Source organism: Callionymus lyra, chromosome 4 (assembly GCF_982586985.1).
Source record: "Callionymus lyra chromosome 4, fCalLyr1.hap1.1, whole genome shotgun sequence".
In the NCBI taxonomy this organism is placed as follows: Eukaryota; Metazoa; Chordata; class Actinopteri; order Syngnathiformes; family Callionymidae; genus Callionymus; species Callionymus lyra.
Window position 1 is genome coordinate 4,751,003 of NC_141821.1, and position 16,482 is coordinate 4,767,484.

General features: G+C 37.4%; 1 protein-coding gene across 1 annotated transcript; it reads left to right on the plus strand.

Moving 5' to 3' along the window:
• The first annotated feature begins 1,184 nt into the window (after nucleotides 1-1,184).
• Nucleotides 1,185-13,555, plus strand: zfta (zinc finger translocation associated). The gene is given in 6 exon segments (XM_087788526.1): nucleotides 1,185-1,701; nucleotides 5,355-5,864; nucleotides 7,115-7,465; nucleotides 8,613-9,071; nucleotides 10,263-10,394; nucleotides 10,397-13,555. Coding segments are annotated over 6 exon segments (1,902 nt in total). The 5' UTR covers nucleotides 1,185-1,580; the 3' UTR covers nucleotides 10,726-13,555.
• Nucleotides 13,556-16,482: the final 2,927 nt, after the last annotated feature.

The window sequence follows — 16,482 nt, forward strand, 5'->3', positions numbered from 1 at the left end:
ACAAAAACTCACTGCGCTACACAAATATGGCGAACAAGTAACAATGCAAAAACAACCGAACATAAATTGATTAATAATAACTGATAATATGCACAACAACAGAATTAATAATAACACAGACAAAAACATTAAAAAACAACATCAAGGAAGACACTAACAAAACAATCAAAAAATAACATGAGTTAATGTTTTTGTAAATATTGTATTTGGTGTAAATGAAAAGTTAAAGACTTTACATGAAATGATTATTTTTTTCAATCTTGTTTTATTGGTTCAAGATGGCGGCTTGGCACAGTTCTCCTTCGGAGTTTGTATTATTTTGTCCATTTGCTTTGCAATTTTGTTGCGCAAACATGTCACTTTCAGCACTATTATGTACATTGTTCTGTTTTATTCCATTCTTATTTTATTTTGATTCTATCCCATGCAAATTTATAAAGAAAACACAAACAGCCGCAGAAAAAAACTCAATATAATAACAAATATATTTGGCCAATTAAAGCCGTTTATGATTTTTAACTCGTGTATATTGTGTATGATTGTATTTAAACTAAACGTATGTCAACTGACTGATTGAGATTGAAGTAAATTAATAAAATTACTTAAATATGTCTTTAAAAAACTAATGATGTGGAAATAAAATAATAAAATTGTCGAGAATCTAAATCAAGACTTGTTTTGTTTTTGTTTTTCGAGGCTTCACTACAAGATGGACGTTACAGACGAGCAGTACATTAAAATGAACAAATATTTTTGTCTATAACTCTAAAAAGGCTCAGATTATTTTGAAAATAATCCCAACATTAGTCGCTTAACTATGACTTTAACATTAACCTTGTTTGTCATTGTTGTCATTGCTCGAAGATGCATTTTGTTTTAAATATTTTCTAGTAAACATCCATAAAACAAGTTAAATAATCCAGCAGGTCACATGACATGTTAAACTCTCATTAAAAAAAATCAGATTAATAGTCAAATATAAAGAGAGATTAAAAATAAAATAAAGACAAAAGCTCGTTCTCTACTTGCTATCAACGAAACCGGGCCGCTCGGTCTCGTGATGGATCTTTTTGTCACGAACCCACTTCCGCCTCGGATTTTTTGGACCATGGTTCTGGGACGACAGTGGTCCTGAGATTAGCGGATTATCGCCCTCGCCGCCCGTCACCGCCCCACCAGGGGTGGGTGTCGACGCGGTTACTGTCTCTTTAAATTTACCCAGGAGCCCCTTAAGGAGCCCCAGGGGCCCCTAGTCCGGCTCCCCACCCTGAAGACAAGCGAGAGCCTCAAAATCCATGACCAGAGGCCCGCGCTCGGGTGCAGATCCGCGGCTCTGGACCAGCGACACGCGACGGTTCGTCCATCGGAACCACGAGTGTGGGATTTTTTTTATTTTTTTTTTATTGGATGAAAAGTTAAGTTGGGCTCCTGGTGAGAGACGCTAGCCTGAGCCGGACCCGCTGCCAGAGAACATGATCCGGTCCACAGCTGCCGGGCGCTGACGCCAGGGGGGACCAGGAGCCGCGGCTCGGGCACCGGGAGCCGCCGAGAGTCCGGCGGCGGCGGCAGCAGGGCCGGGGATGGAAGAGACGGACGTCGAGCCAGTGGACCTGCGGTGTTCCGAACACACCGAGCGGCTCGCACGGCTCGGAGGCGGGGACGAGGAGGAGGAAGACACGCGGGGGGACCCGGAGCACGCAGGTAAAGATGGCCCTAGTGTGGATGTCACGGCCATTAATCCGCGTCAGGGACAATACACGGAGCAGCATGACCCCCCCTAATACACACACACACACTCACATATATACACACACACACACACACTCACACACACACACACTCAGTCTGGGGCTCCTGTAAACAAAGGCCGGCGCTCAGGCGCCCCCTACAGGACGCTCTTGGACACGGCAGTAATTATGGGATTAAATAATCCGGGTTAGCGAACATTTCGCTACAATATCGTCGATTCTTCTTCTTCTTATTCGAATCCACCTGTTCAGGTAAATGAACGAAACTATTTCATTTTATATTCATTAAAATAATCTCAATCGCATTTTAATAATCCACGTTTTATAATCTACACTATCCAATCCACGGTTACTACTGTTGTTATAGTGACGTTATTACCTCCATTCGCCTTTTTTATCGTCTTTATTTATTTTTTTTTAACGTTCGTCTGAAACGTCAGTTTTATCGTGAAACTAACGATCATCACTTCCTGAAGACGAGCGGCTTGTTCCTGCGCGTGCTGTGATTGGTCAGATCCTCCGAGGAGAGTCACGCTGTGTTTCCTAAACACTAGAGTTAGTTATTGTTGTTCAACACTTGTGTCGCTGAGACCAAACTTCACATCATTTAAGTATAAAGGCAGAGAGACAAGATGTTTAAAACTGGAGCAAATACAACCGAATTAAACTTCAATATAATTGTAAAAATAACTTCTTTTTAAATGGATTTAAATGGATTTTTATGGATTTTTATGTAGAAAATACACATTAATGTTTTAATCCTGTTAATAAACGATTAAAATGGTACCAGATGAGAATCAAGCCGAACATTCACTCCAGTTAACATTTAAGATAGAAGTAAGTAAGTAAGTAATTTTTATTTATATAGCGCTTTTCCAGACCAGGTTCACAAAGCGCTTAAACAATCAAAACAATATTCAATAAAATATATACTTTAAAGATCAAGATAAAACTGATAACACAACAGGAGTTCCAGAAAATCAAGGAAAAGCCTGAACAAATAAAAACGTCTTCAGATGTTTCTTGAAGGAGTCAGTAGATCATCAAACACAGATGTTTCTTGAAGGAGTCAGTAGATCATCAAACACAGATGTTTCTTGAAGGAGTCAGAAGATCATCAAACACAGATGTTTCTTGAAGGAGTCAGTAGATCATCAAACACAGATGTTTCTTGAAGGAGTCAGTAGATCATCAAACACAGATGTTTCTTGAAGGAGTCAGTAGATCATCAAACACAGATGTTTCTTGAAGGAGTCAGTAGATCATCAAACACAGGTGTTTCTTGAAGGAGTCAGTAGATCATCAAACACAGATGTTTCTTGAAGGAGTCAGTAGATCATCAAACACAGATGTTTCTTGAAGGAGTCAGTAGATCATCAAACACAGATGTTTCTTGAAGGAGTCAGTAGATCATCAAACACAGATGTTTCTTGAAGGAGTCAGTAGATCATCAAACACAGGTGTTTCTTGAAGGAGTCAGTAGATCATCAAACACAGATGTTTCTTGAAGGAGTCAGTAGATCATCAAACACAGAGATGGTTCCAAAGCTTAGGAGCAACAGTCTGGAAGGATTTCTCTCCTCTGGTCCTGAAGTTCAGGAACCATCAGTAGATTCTGATCCACAGACCTCAGAGCCTGAGCTGGGGTGTACGTCTGGATCAGATCACTGATGGAAGGTCTGACCATGAATAGATCTGAAAGTAAGAACCAGAATTTTAAAATGATCCTGAAAGAAACTGGAAGCCAGTGAAGAGTTTGAAGGAGAAATGTGAGTTCTTCTACTAGAGCAGCTCAGACAACTGCAGGCGAGAAGATCCTTCTTGTTAAGACATGAAAACAAACTGTTACAATAGTCCAGACGAGAAGAAACAAACTCATGGATTATAAGATCCAGATCATGTTGTGACAACATTTTCCTAAATTTAGAGATTTCTCTCAGTTAAAGGAAACAGTTTCTGGTCAGTTTTCTACAGTTTTGAACTAGAGACACGTCTTTATCAAATACAACACCCAGGTCTCTCAGGCTCAGTTTGACAGACTGACTTAAGTCACTCAAGTACTGACTCAACCCTGGAACCTTATCATCAACAATCACCAGAGTTTCAGTTTTTTCCACATTTAGCTTCAAAGTGTTTTCACTCATTGTTTGATTTCTAGCAACAACTGACTAAGTTCAGCCTCTGAGGCTCAGTTGGATCAACAGAGCAGTAGAGATATTACCATTATATATATTACCACAATAATGTGGTTTTTATGTGTATTTATTATTTACTTATTTGGATACCTGCTTAGTATATACTTATTTATTATATGATGTGTAATATTATGTAATTTACTGTTGTATTATATTGTTTCTTATAAGGATATATATTTGCTATATGGAAATGTTTGTAGTGCATATATATATATATATTATGTATTGGTATATTATGATATCTGTGTAGTTCTGTGTGGTGAGTGTAATTTTATTACATTTATTTTTACTTTTTCCTGCTAGTTTTTTTCCCAACTAAGGTGTTTTGTTATGTTTTTTATTTATTTTTTCTGTATTTACAAATAGTTTTTTTTTTATTAAGTTCATATTTAATGTATACATTAATTCATTCAAATATTGGTACATGGAGGACAATTGCTTATTCTTTTTAGGTAAAAAACAAGATTTACTTCATATATTCACCCACAAAATCATATATTTAAAACAATATCAAAGTAATCTATTATATAGAAAATTGTCATGAAAATGTTGCAACTTTTAATCGTATTTCTTTTGATAACGTGGTGCATCCTTGTTGTGAACACAAGTTATTGGTAGTATTTTTATATATATTTCTTAATCTTCATTTTAACCTGTCAAGAGTCTGGCTTCATGTCCAGGGTGTCCTCTCGCTTTTACCCTTAAATATGTGGCGTTCTGAGACCAAAAGAAAAGATTGATAACTGATCATAAATGTCATCATGTGATACTGTATCTCTGATCAATATATTGATACTTTATTGATCCCTCAGAGGAGAGATTATTGTTACCAGCAGCAACAACACCTCCATCCAAACAAACATCCACAAATACATGTAAAAACAATCAAATAAATACATGAATACAATGAAATAAATACATAAATACAACAAGTTCATTCATAAATACAATAAATACATACAAAACATGTAAAAAGACATGAATAAATCATTAAAAAATTGCCAACAAAAAGTAAAAAGTGCATGTTGAGCACGAGCGAGAGATCAAGGAAGGCGAGTCGATGGAAGAAAAGTAGATGCTAGAGTTGAGTCGAGTAGAATCGAACGTCTTTCTAGTCAAACGACAGTGTTGACAGTGTTGATAGTGTCGTGCATTTAATTGTGTATCTTTTCTTCTCCTCTGGCAGCAACAACACAATAAAAACTACAATGGCATTTAGAAAAGAAACAAAGTACATTTGAAAACAATTATTGAATTAAATAAAGTAAAAAACGATAGGAACTGTAATAATGTAATAAAATATGAGTAGAAATGAAACAAATACCATTAATTAAATGCACACATTTTGGTAAAAGACAAAAGTTGTGGGTTAGATTCCGAGGTTTTCACCACCACTGTGCTCTTCTTCCAGAAGACGAGGGTCTCGCCAACGGTCATGGCGAGGAGAGGTCTGAGGACGGGGCGCTCGACTCCGGCCCCACCATCTACTGGAGCATCAGCGAGGGTCCGGACCAGCCCCTGCTCCTCTCGCCGGCCCCGGGGCCCTCCAGACTCAAGTCCAGAGTCCACCGCGCCTCCCGCCAGGGCCTGAGCCGGATCCCGGGCCGAGACCACCGGCGCTACTACCACGAGTACTGGCGCAGCGAGTACCTGATGGACTTCGACCCGCAGAGACACGGCATGATCTGCATGGTGTGCGGCAGCTCGCTGGCCACGCTCAAGCTCAGCACCATCAAGAGGCACATCCGGCAGAAGCACCCGGACTCCCTGCTGTGGAGCCCCGCCGACAAGGACGTGATCCGCTCCGGCTGGGAGAGCCACCTGAGCGTGGGGGGCGCCCAGAGGCAGTACGACCCCCCCGACGTCACTCCCGCCGGACCGGAAATCAAAGAGGAGTACCTGGACTCTGGACAGCGCTCAGGTGAGTCAGACTGTAGTTCCCTGACGTGGCACTGGAGGGCGCTGTGGATTCACGCGGGGAAACACACACGGATGACGTCACTGAAAACATGGCGCACAATTTCGCTTTATTTTGAAGTCAAAAAACACGTAGAATCCAGTAAAACATCTTATAAATGAGTCAGTTTTATCTCTATTTTATCCCTATCTGACAACATTCGCTAATCTGTGACAAATGACACGGATTATGTGGTTTGTGCTGCAAACAAGTGCAAAATAAGACTGGATTTAGTTTAAGAATATGTCTCAACAGGAAGTTTAAAACAATCTACATGACAGATCCAGATTTACCATATTCTGAATCTCCAAAAAAGGACAAAAAATCCCATAAACTTCTTTACTGAATGATGTCTGTTTTGATGCGTTTTAATTTGTTCAAATGTGTTTAAATGTATCCGAACGGGGATTTTGTGTGTCTAGAAAGACACCTTTAAATACAATGTATTATTATTATTGTTATTAATACCATATGGAGTGGAGATTTAACTCGAATGTAAAGGTTTTTGGAGTGTTTTTTATTTCCACAACTTAACTTTAAACGGCTCTCGGAGAACAAATAGTTTCTATGAACAATATATTGATTTATCCAAACAATTTCACAACAAAATGGTCATCAAACAATTATATCTTCTTAACAAAAATCATGGTCTAGTTCTCTATAGATATATTTAACATTAAACGTTCTGGAGTCTACTGACTCCTTCAAGAAACATATTTTGTTCAGGCTTTTCCTTGATTCTCTAGAACTCCTGTTGTGTTCTCAGTTTTAACTTGATCTTTAAAGTATATACTTTATTGAATATTACTTTGATTGTTTAAGCACTTTGTGACCCTGGTCTGGAAGAGCGCTATATAAATAAAAATTACTTTCTTACTTACTTGTAGTCGAACAGATCTTGTAAAAACTGAGGTAATAGATTCTTCAGGATACATGTCAATAATGTTAGAATATGAGTAATGCCTGAACAAAATGAAAACTACACTATTTTTTAATGTTCAGTTATTCCTCAAAATAATGTCACTTTTAATAGCTAATGCAAACATATTTAAATAACGTTTGAAAAAACTAGAAAAGGAGAGGTGAGTATTGTTTATTGCAGTATTTACAAAATAAGCTTCTAAAAAACTACAATGCAAAGAAATAAGTGCAGATGACTGAGTGATCTCTGGTTCTGTGTATCACCAGCTTTTAAAATATTTGTTTGGCCCCAGAAATCCTGGATCCGGTCCAGCAAGAGCCCCAACAGAGCTTCAGCCTGTCCCCTCGCTCCGAGGGCAGCGAGGCCCCCCAGCCCCCGGAGGAGCCCCAGGACCTCCCGGCGCCGTCGGCCGCGACGCTGGAGCGATACTTGAACGACTCGCTGCACGCCTGGTTCCGGCAGGAGTTCCTGATGGAGTACGAGGCGGAGGCGGGTCGGCTGCTGTGCATGGTGTGCGGGGACCAGCTGCCCTCGCTGCACCTGGACCACATCAAGAGCCACGTGCTGGACCAGCACCCGGACTCCCTGGTCTACAGCTCCGAGGAGAAGCACTGTGTCCTGCAGGCCTGGACTCACACCCACGGTCAGACTTGTATACTATATATAACGTATATACTGATGGTAACATGGAGCTGCTGATTAGAGATCAGTCACGAGTAAACAGGAGGATTAGTCGATGGTCATGTGACCCACAGGTGACGCTCACCTTTTAATCTCACCTGCTTCTCAGGGAGGTCTGACCTCGGCTTCATTGCCAGATTTAAATCAGATCTTCAAGTATTCACACGAAAGATCAGCTCAATTGACTTCTGTTTTTCTAACATCTTGTCAGCATTTTTACATAAAGATAATAAAAACTGCTACTATTTATTTCATAAATCATGAAACTAACAATTATTTGATTATAATTATTGTTTTTTTTTATTTCTATTATTCAACTATAGTCTTATTTAAAGGCAAATAATGGATTCTGGTTCATCACTCGTCTTTAAATATGACTATAGTTTATTTTTTAAGGACTTTTGTCTGTATTTATTGCTCTAAAATATTAAATTAAATGTTAAAATATACCTGGAAAATTGTGCTTTAAAATTTATGAATGAATATTTATATTTATTTGGAATAAAGGTCAGATAAAATACATTTATATATATATATATATTTAGTTTGATTTTATTACTAGTATTTGAAAGTCGAAGTTAATATTTAGCTTGTTAGCCACCGAGTTAGCTTAGCCGCTTTAGCATTTTAGCTAGCTTTAAGTCCTATATTTCCTGAAACCTTTTTTCTAAATTATTTATTTTTTATATAAAATGGTAGAACTGTTATACCAACAATTCAATATTGAAGTTAAAAAGGCTGTGAAGTAACAAATATTAAAATTTGAAAATATATTTTTCAAATATTTGTAATTATAAAATCGAACTATGAAAACAAAGATTGTTTTTTTTTTTTTTTACAAATAAATTGAACTTATTTTAAGAAACGAAACTTCCAATTTAGAAATTATTTAAATTATTATTTATTTAAAAATAATAATTCAATTTAACGTTTAACCCCCGTTTCATCTCAGGGTCAAGGTGACCCGGAGGCCCTGAATCTTTGTAAACTTTCAACATTTCAATATTTTTATTTAACCATTAGATAGTCAGTCGAGTCAGGCAGTTCATAATGTTTTGAATTTAAAAAATGTAAAAGTCAAGAGTCATCGTTCTGTCTTGTTTGAACAGAGGACCCCGAGAACTCGGTCAAGTCCGACCCCGACACCAAAGACACCAGCGTGGAGAGCTTTTCTCAGGAGGCCGGAGCTCCCCACAACAACACGGACTCGTACTCGGCCGCCGAGGACTCTTTCACTCAGGACACCTGCCTGATCGGGGAGGACGGAGGGGTCGGGGTCCCCCCGCTGGCGCCCGTGTCCTTCCGGCAGCCCAGGAGGAGGCGCCTGCGGGGGGGCAACCCCTGGAGGCTGCGCCTGGACTACATGGTGGCGTACGGGCCGCCCAGCCGCGGGAACTTCTGCATGGTGTGCTCTCAGGCGCTGACCCACACCAAGGTGGGCAGCCTGCGCCGCCACATCCAGGAGTGTCACCCCGAGACCCCCACGCTGAGCCGGGAGGAGAGGGAGGCCATGGCGGCGGCCTGGACCAAAGACTACTCCACCGAGGACAGCGTGCTGAGTCAGGAAGGTAGGAAACCCTCACTGGGACTTATGTTGAGAGGCTTTCGGAAAAAACCTTGAGCAGAACCAGACTCAGTGCAGATGGCAGAAGGAGAGGTTGGACAGATTAGGGAGAAGAGAGTTTTTAAAAGGTGGTAAATCCTTCAGTTCTAGATTTAAGAGAATAAATTCAAAATAATCCACGTTTTTAAGTCTTTAAGTATATTGAATGATGGAATTTAATATTATAAATGTTAAGACTTTATCTTATTTTTGAGTTTCCGGAGCATCCAATGTTATTTTTAAATAATTAAAAATGTTGTATTTTATATATAATATTATATATAATATATTTTTATATATAACATTTACATATATATATATATATGTTATAGCCAACACTGTTGGTGCAACTTTTTTTTTAAATAATTATGTCTTGGCTTGTCTTCTTGTTACAATAATTAAAACACAAAGTTCTTAATGATATATTTTTCTTTTTGTAGCCATTAAAATCCAATATGATAATGTTGGTATAATAGTGTCACCAGACATTACCAACAGAGTCTCGAGCTACTTGATCAAACCTTTAGCCAAGTACTATTTTGAATTTAAAAAGGCTATGAATTAAAAATATTGAACTTATATATATATTTATATTGATTATTATGATCATTATTTTTTAAATATGATTTTCTTTGTCAATTATAAAAACAAATTCAAACTTTCAATATAAGTTTTACATGGGATTATTAACTAATCATGGGATTAATACTAATTAAAATAAATAAATGAATCGATATAGAAATGAGTGAAATCAATCATAGAACAAGATAATTAAATGCTTAAAAAATAAAATTTCAATAAAAAAATTCAATGCTTCAACATTAAAAATGTTCAAATCAACATATGTTACTTATATACTATAACCTTTAAAGTATATACTTTATTGAATATTGTTTTGATTGTTTAAGCGCTTTGTGACCCTGGTCTGGAAAAGCGCTATATAAATAAAAAATACTTACTTACTTACTTTCATTTTGTCTTGTAGCCAAATTGTTAAGTTAAAAAAACTGGAAACTTTCCATCCGTTAATGATTTTATATTTACTTTAAGTCGTCAATCACTCCGATTACGAGCCGGTGACACACCTGCTGTTAAGTGATAAATACTTTGGCCACTAGGGGCAGTCTCCGCTCATCTATTCGTCTCCTCCGAACAGAAATCAGTGCAGCATCTGTCCTCACGTCCACCGGAGACGCCAACGAGGACGAGTCCTGCGAGGCGCTGAAGAGGGAGGAGGACGGCGGGCGAGCGAGGGACACGAGGGACGCGAGGGACACGAGGGACACGCCCCCCGCCACAGCCACTACCCCGGGAAGGACCAGCGCCGGAACTACCAGGTGCGCTGGAGGATGCAGTACCTGATGGAGTACGACAGCCAGAGACACGGGCTGCTGTGCATGGTGTGCGGCGCGGCGCTGGTCACGCTGAAGGTCAGCACCATCAAGAGGCACATCCAGCAGGTCCACCCGCACTCGCTGAGCTACAGCGACGAGCTCAAGACGCAGGTCATCAACACGGCGCCGCACTTCTTCCACAACAAAGGGCTGAGCGACGCCACGCCGGCGCCCGATGCCCACGCCGACGGTGACGCCGACGCCGACGACGACGACGGCACTTAAAGACACCGAGATGTGGACCGAGCGCACGATCAGAAACCCCCGCCACGACCACGTGAAGCACGTTTAAAATGAGACGCGAACACGTCGTCATCAGTCATGATCCAAGAGTACATTATTATCTCATTATTAAATATAATAATATTATTAAATATACTGTAACAGTGACGACTGAGGTTGGTCAAAATACACAAATATTATTTATTATATCAATTCCAGTATTAATCTGAGTTATTTACGTTTTATTTGACTTTAAGTTGCTGATAATAAATAACAATCCAGTTACATATTTCAAACCATTAGTGAGATTCTATATTAGAATTAAAATAATAATATTTAAAGTTAATAATCCCATGTAAAATGTTACATTTACAGTTAGCTTGTTGCTAGTTTAGCAAAAACCTTCTTTTCAATATTATAAAATATACTGTAACAGTGACGACTGATGTTGGTCAAAATACACAAATATTTATAAATTCTAGTTTTAATCTGAGTTATTTACATTTTATTTGACTTTAAGTTGCTGATAATAAATAACAATCCAGTTACATATTTCAAACCATTAGTGAGATTCTATATTAGAATTAAAATAATAATATATTTCAAGTTAATAATCCCATGTAAAAGGTTAAATTTACAGTTAGCTTGTTGCTAGTTTAGCAAAAACCTTCTTTTCAATATTATTAAATATACTGTAACAGCGACGACTGATGTTGGTCAAAACTATAAAATACTTTCAAACAAATAAATTAGAGTTTAAGGCTTAGTTTTCGCAGAATTTACTTCCAAGTTTGCTGATTGACTTTTTTATTTGACTTTAAGTTGATAATAACATGGAGGATGTTAAACCGTTAGCTTGTTGCTAGTTTAGCAAAACCTGTTTGACTTTCTTTCAGAACCACAAACCTCAACGTTTTCACGAAGCATTTATTAATAATCCAGTAAAGTATTTAAAATACTGTTGTGAGATACTTTATTAGAAGAAAATAATAATATTTCCAGTTGAAAACATGCTACAGTTCCAGTTAGCTCGTGGCTAGTTTAGCAAAACTTGCTCAACTTTCTTTCTGAACGACACGTTACATCGACATTAAAATAACAAATCTAAAGTTACGTAACAAGTTATATGACATCATGACATGTTTCTTGAGTGATCAGAAACTAAAATACTTCTCCACGCAGCCAAATAACAACAAATTAAAAGTACTGTGAACGTTACAGGTGAACAACTTACTTTTTACTCGACTTTATGTTGATGTTTTTCACAAAACATTAAATAAAAATTCAGTAAAATATTTGAAACAACAGGTGAGATGATATAGAAGAGATAAAATATGTATTTTTAGTTGATATGATTCAACAATAACATATTGAATGCTACTTCCGGTTAGCTCATAGCTAGCTTAGCAAAAATCTGCTTGGCTTTTTTTTTTTTTTTACATGCTAACGTGTAGCATTTACTTGGTAAAGCTTAGACATGTTTGAAAATGGATTAATTTGTTTATATTTTTAAATTGAGGCCATGAAATTTAACTTAATATTTATGTTTGTTTTCATACAACTTTGAGCAAAATCATTTCGCCTCAAACGTTTCATCACAGTGGACGGATGTAGCATTTATTAGGTCGACAATTGAACATTCTACTCATCAATGTTTTCTTTGATCTGTTGGTTATGACTTGAATTCAAAAGGGATTTAAAATCCCGTCGTTCCAAGTTAGCTCGTAGCTACGAACAGGCGGGTCTTGTTTCTGGTCGGGGCTCAGGTCCGGCGCTCTCAGGAAGTCTCGGTCTTCGGTGACAATCCTGCACTTTTGCCACAGGTGTTCCCTGGGAATCTAGACGTTTAAATGCTGAAGACAATGAAAGAAGACGAACGACAGCCAATGACTTTTGAATCGTTTACATTTCTACGCTCCGTCGAGACTGTCTCACCTGTCTCACCTGTCTCACCTGTCTCACCTGTCGCAGGAGACCAGCTGCACAAACACCTGTAAATACGACACCTACTCCTTTTTACAAGCACTTTTATCAATCCTGGTTTCTACGATTTGTGTTTGTAATTAACCTTTTTCTACTCATCCACGTTGAATTGCGTTGGGGAAAAAAAAACGATGCCAATATTTTTGTGAAGAGATGAAACTCAGGGATTCAGTTTTCATCCGTAGCCAGAAGCTCAAGAACCCGGGAGGGAATCAGACGACGCTGCGTTCAAGTGTTAGATTTGACCGTAGGAAATTTTCACGGGTTGTGATTTTGAGAGTCAAGCTGCGATTCTGAGGAAAAAAAGAAACTTCAACCAAAACTGATCCTAAAAGTGTGTATGAAAGAGAAAAAGAGACATTTAATGTTATTTTTTCAACTAAAATAGACAAACATTTTTGAATTGCTTTATTTATATTCCCTGTTCCTTGAGGTTTAAACGTGAAATATTTTTTAAAATTTACGTTATATATTTATCAAAATAAATAGTAAAACGGGCATGTTTTTTTAAAAAGAAAAACATCACAATTTCCTCATTTGTTCTTTTGTAATTTACTCACAAAATATTTCCTACGACAACAAAGATTAGAAAAGTCTTCCCTCAAAATCACAACATTACCGGTTCGGTCGCTGGAGAAAGTTTCCCTAATATATATTATTTAATTTAACTGTCAAGAAGTGCTGTTTTATTTGTGTGTTTTTAATTTCCTATCATCGGTCCTCGAGGTTAAGAAACAGCGAGTCTTGAGCACTTATTATTTAAAAATGAAGGACGACACTTGTGTTGCTTCGTGTTCGTCTTCTTCCTCACGGTGACGTCCGACGTGTCGCAGCTTCTCCTGGACGACCTTTGAATAAATACTCAACACGACTGTTACGTCTGCTTTTATTCATTTGTTTTCATGACAAGATCGTCTCTTCCATCCGTCGCTTCATTTCTCTGCCGAGGGTCACGGGGGCAGCAGTCCTCGTCCAGAAGTCCAGACCCTCCCGACGTCATCGTGGATCCGGTCTTGAATACGTTGAATAATGAAGTGAAAACACGAGCAGATGGTTTTAATTCTACACCTTATAATAATTAGGGAGTTGAACCCACGACCTCTTTGATATCATCTCACTTTATTTACAAATAAAAACAAAAGTCCAACATGAGAATACTTTTTATAAAGATTTATTAATAAGGAAACAAATGTGGTTCGTTTCTAATTCATATTAAATTAATATTTATATAACTGTATTATTAAATTATATTATTATTACTTTTTAGTTTTTTTTGTCTCATATTATAATTTAATAATGTGTTTTAATAATTGTACTATTTAAATTTAATTGTAATATATTAAAGTAAATTTCGATTTTGTTTTTCTTACAAGATTACAGTCTTAATACACTTTCAAACACTAGATTTATAAAATAATAAATAAATAACAGATATTTAATCTCAATCATTGGTAAACGATGTAAGTCACTCAAGGTTATTGTTTTAATTTGTTAAAGTTTTTTTTAATAAAGTTTAAAACATTTTATTTATTTTTGTTCCTCCTCAAATGTATAAAACTACATTCAGCTGCTGGAGGAATGCAGATGGCATTAATAATAATAAAACATATTAAAAACTTACTTTACGTCACTTTAGGATCGTTATTTAATTCATGACGTCTTTTGTTTTTGTCCTCGTTCTGTGACGTCACATCCGCAGTGACTCGCGGCGCTGTCGCTTTCGCTCATGTGATCTAAAAATAGAACTTGATCCTCGCATCACCCAAACATCGAGATGATAAATCTTGTTTGTTTGGACATATTAGTGTAATCCCACCACAGGCTCTCTGTCTTTTCTGCCGCCGGTGGGAAAAGTTCGCCCTGAAGGATTTCTGCAGGAACAACAGTCGCGCTGAATAACATTTCTCGTTAATTCTCTTGTCAATATTTAAGACTTTAAATCATAACATTTAAAATTGGGGACAGTTTAGTACAAACTTGCTGTGTATGAAACTATTATGGCAGTTATATTTGTTTTTAATGCACAGAAAATACTTTAAAACTATTATAACTTCAATCAAAAAAGAAGAACGTTTTTCATAAATACATTTAAAAAAAATGATTTAAGGAATTTCTATTAAATTGAAAATTAGTTTTATTTATTCAAACAGTTTTTTTAATTTGATGAGAGCAATTATAACATATGTTTGAACATTTATTCTTTTCTATTGGAAAACGTTTTTTTTATTAATTGATTTTACTTTTATTTTATTTGTTTTTATTGATTGAAAGTACTTTTTTTTTTAATTGAAGATACTTTTTTTCTCATTAGAAATATTTATTTTCAATTAAAGCAACGTTTTTAAATTGAACCAAAACTAACTGCAAATAAAGAGATAAAAGCAGCAACAAAAATTACATCAAAAAAGAAAATATAAAAGTGATTATTATTAAGCGATAAATTATTTAAGTGATTAAGAGATTTTTGATTGATTGTCGTTTTTTGCTGAAATATTTTCTTGAACATATTTAGTTCACAGAGGTCATGATAGTCGAGGCTGAGACGTGGAAAACAAAACTTTAACTTTAGCTTTTCTTAACTTTTTGCACTTCCCGGGCCACCGTAGTTTGACCCCTAACAGCCCAGGTTGACCCCCAGGTTTCCCCTCTGGACCCCTCAGACTGAGAACACGAGCAGGTGGTCATAGTGTCGTTTAAAACACACAACATGCGACAAACGTCTCCTTTGATGTGTTTTATTAACTTCAATTCACTTTGACATCGTAACAGAAACCACAGACTTTTCTTTTCCGTCAACATCGTTCTCCAAAATGCTTCCAAAAACCAACAAAAAACACACTGGAATCAAAAGTCAAATATAAAACTGATGTTAGTGAACGACAGCAAAAATAAACACACACACACACACACACACACACACACACTTTCATACCAACAGAGGAGAAGCAACATGCGGTGAGATTATTATTTATATTTATTGTTCACTTCAACTCTGTATTATGTTGATCTCGTCAAAAAAAAACTTAAACCTCAGCAGGAACTTGTTAAAAAATAACAAACACGTGGCGCAGGTGTGATTCTGGAGACCGGGGTCAAAGGTCAAAGCTCAGATCATGCAAAGTACAAAATGAAACAGAAGTCCGTCAACTTCTGTCAACAGAACTAGAATCTCTAAACAAAAAAAACCTTGTTAACAAAAATAAAAACTTTAAACTAACTTACCTTCAACTACACAACAAAACCTGAAACTATAACTTTTAATTCTTCCCGTGGTTGTAATTTTGCGACTGATCTCCCGACGACACGCGTTCTGAGGTGAATCTAAAGAAGCCACAATATGCAACTTACGTTGAATCAACGATTCATAAGAACTGCCAAAGGGCCGAGACCAGACCCGGAGGGGAACTCCGCCTCCACAGAAACACAAATAAAACGACGCATTCTAAGAGTCTTCCTGCTTCACGCCTCGGATGGGGTTTTTTTAAGCGGGAAAATCACGTTGCATATCTTAGCTTCGGCATGCACGACGGTCAAGGTCGGTGAAGGTCATGCGGGGGTCGATGGCGCGGAAACATTCAGCACGCGGGCAGGTGCTAGCTTTGATCAAAGGACATTTTGGAGATATTTAAAAAGGTGGGAGTATTTAGGTACAAGTAAAGACGCACGACACTCGCAATAGTACTCGTCGAAAAAAATATCTTCATCCGGATAAAAACTCAAGAATTAGCACAAACGCTAACGTACGCTAGCTCAAAAAACACCATCGAAACGATCACA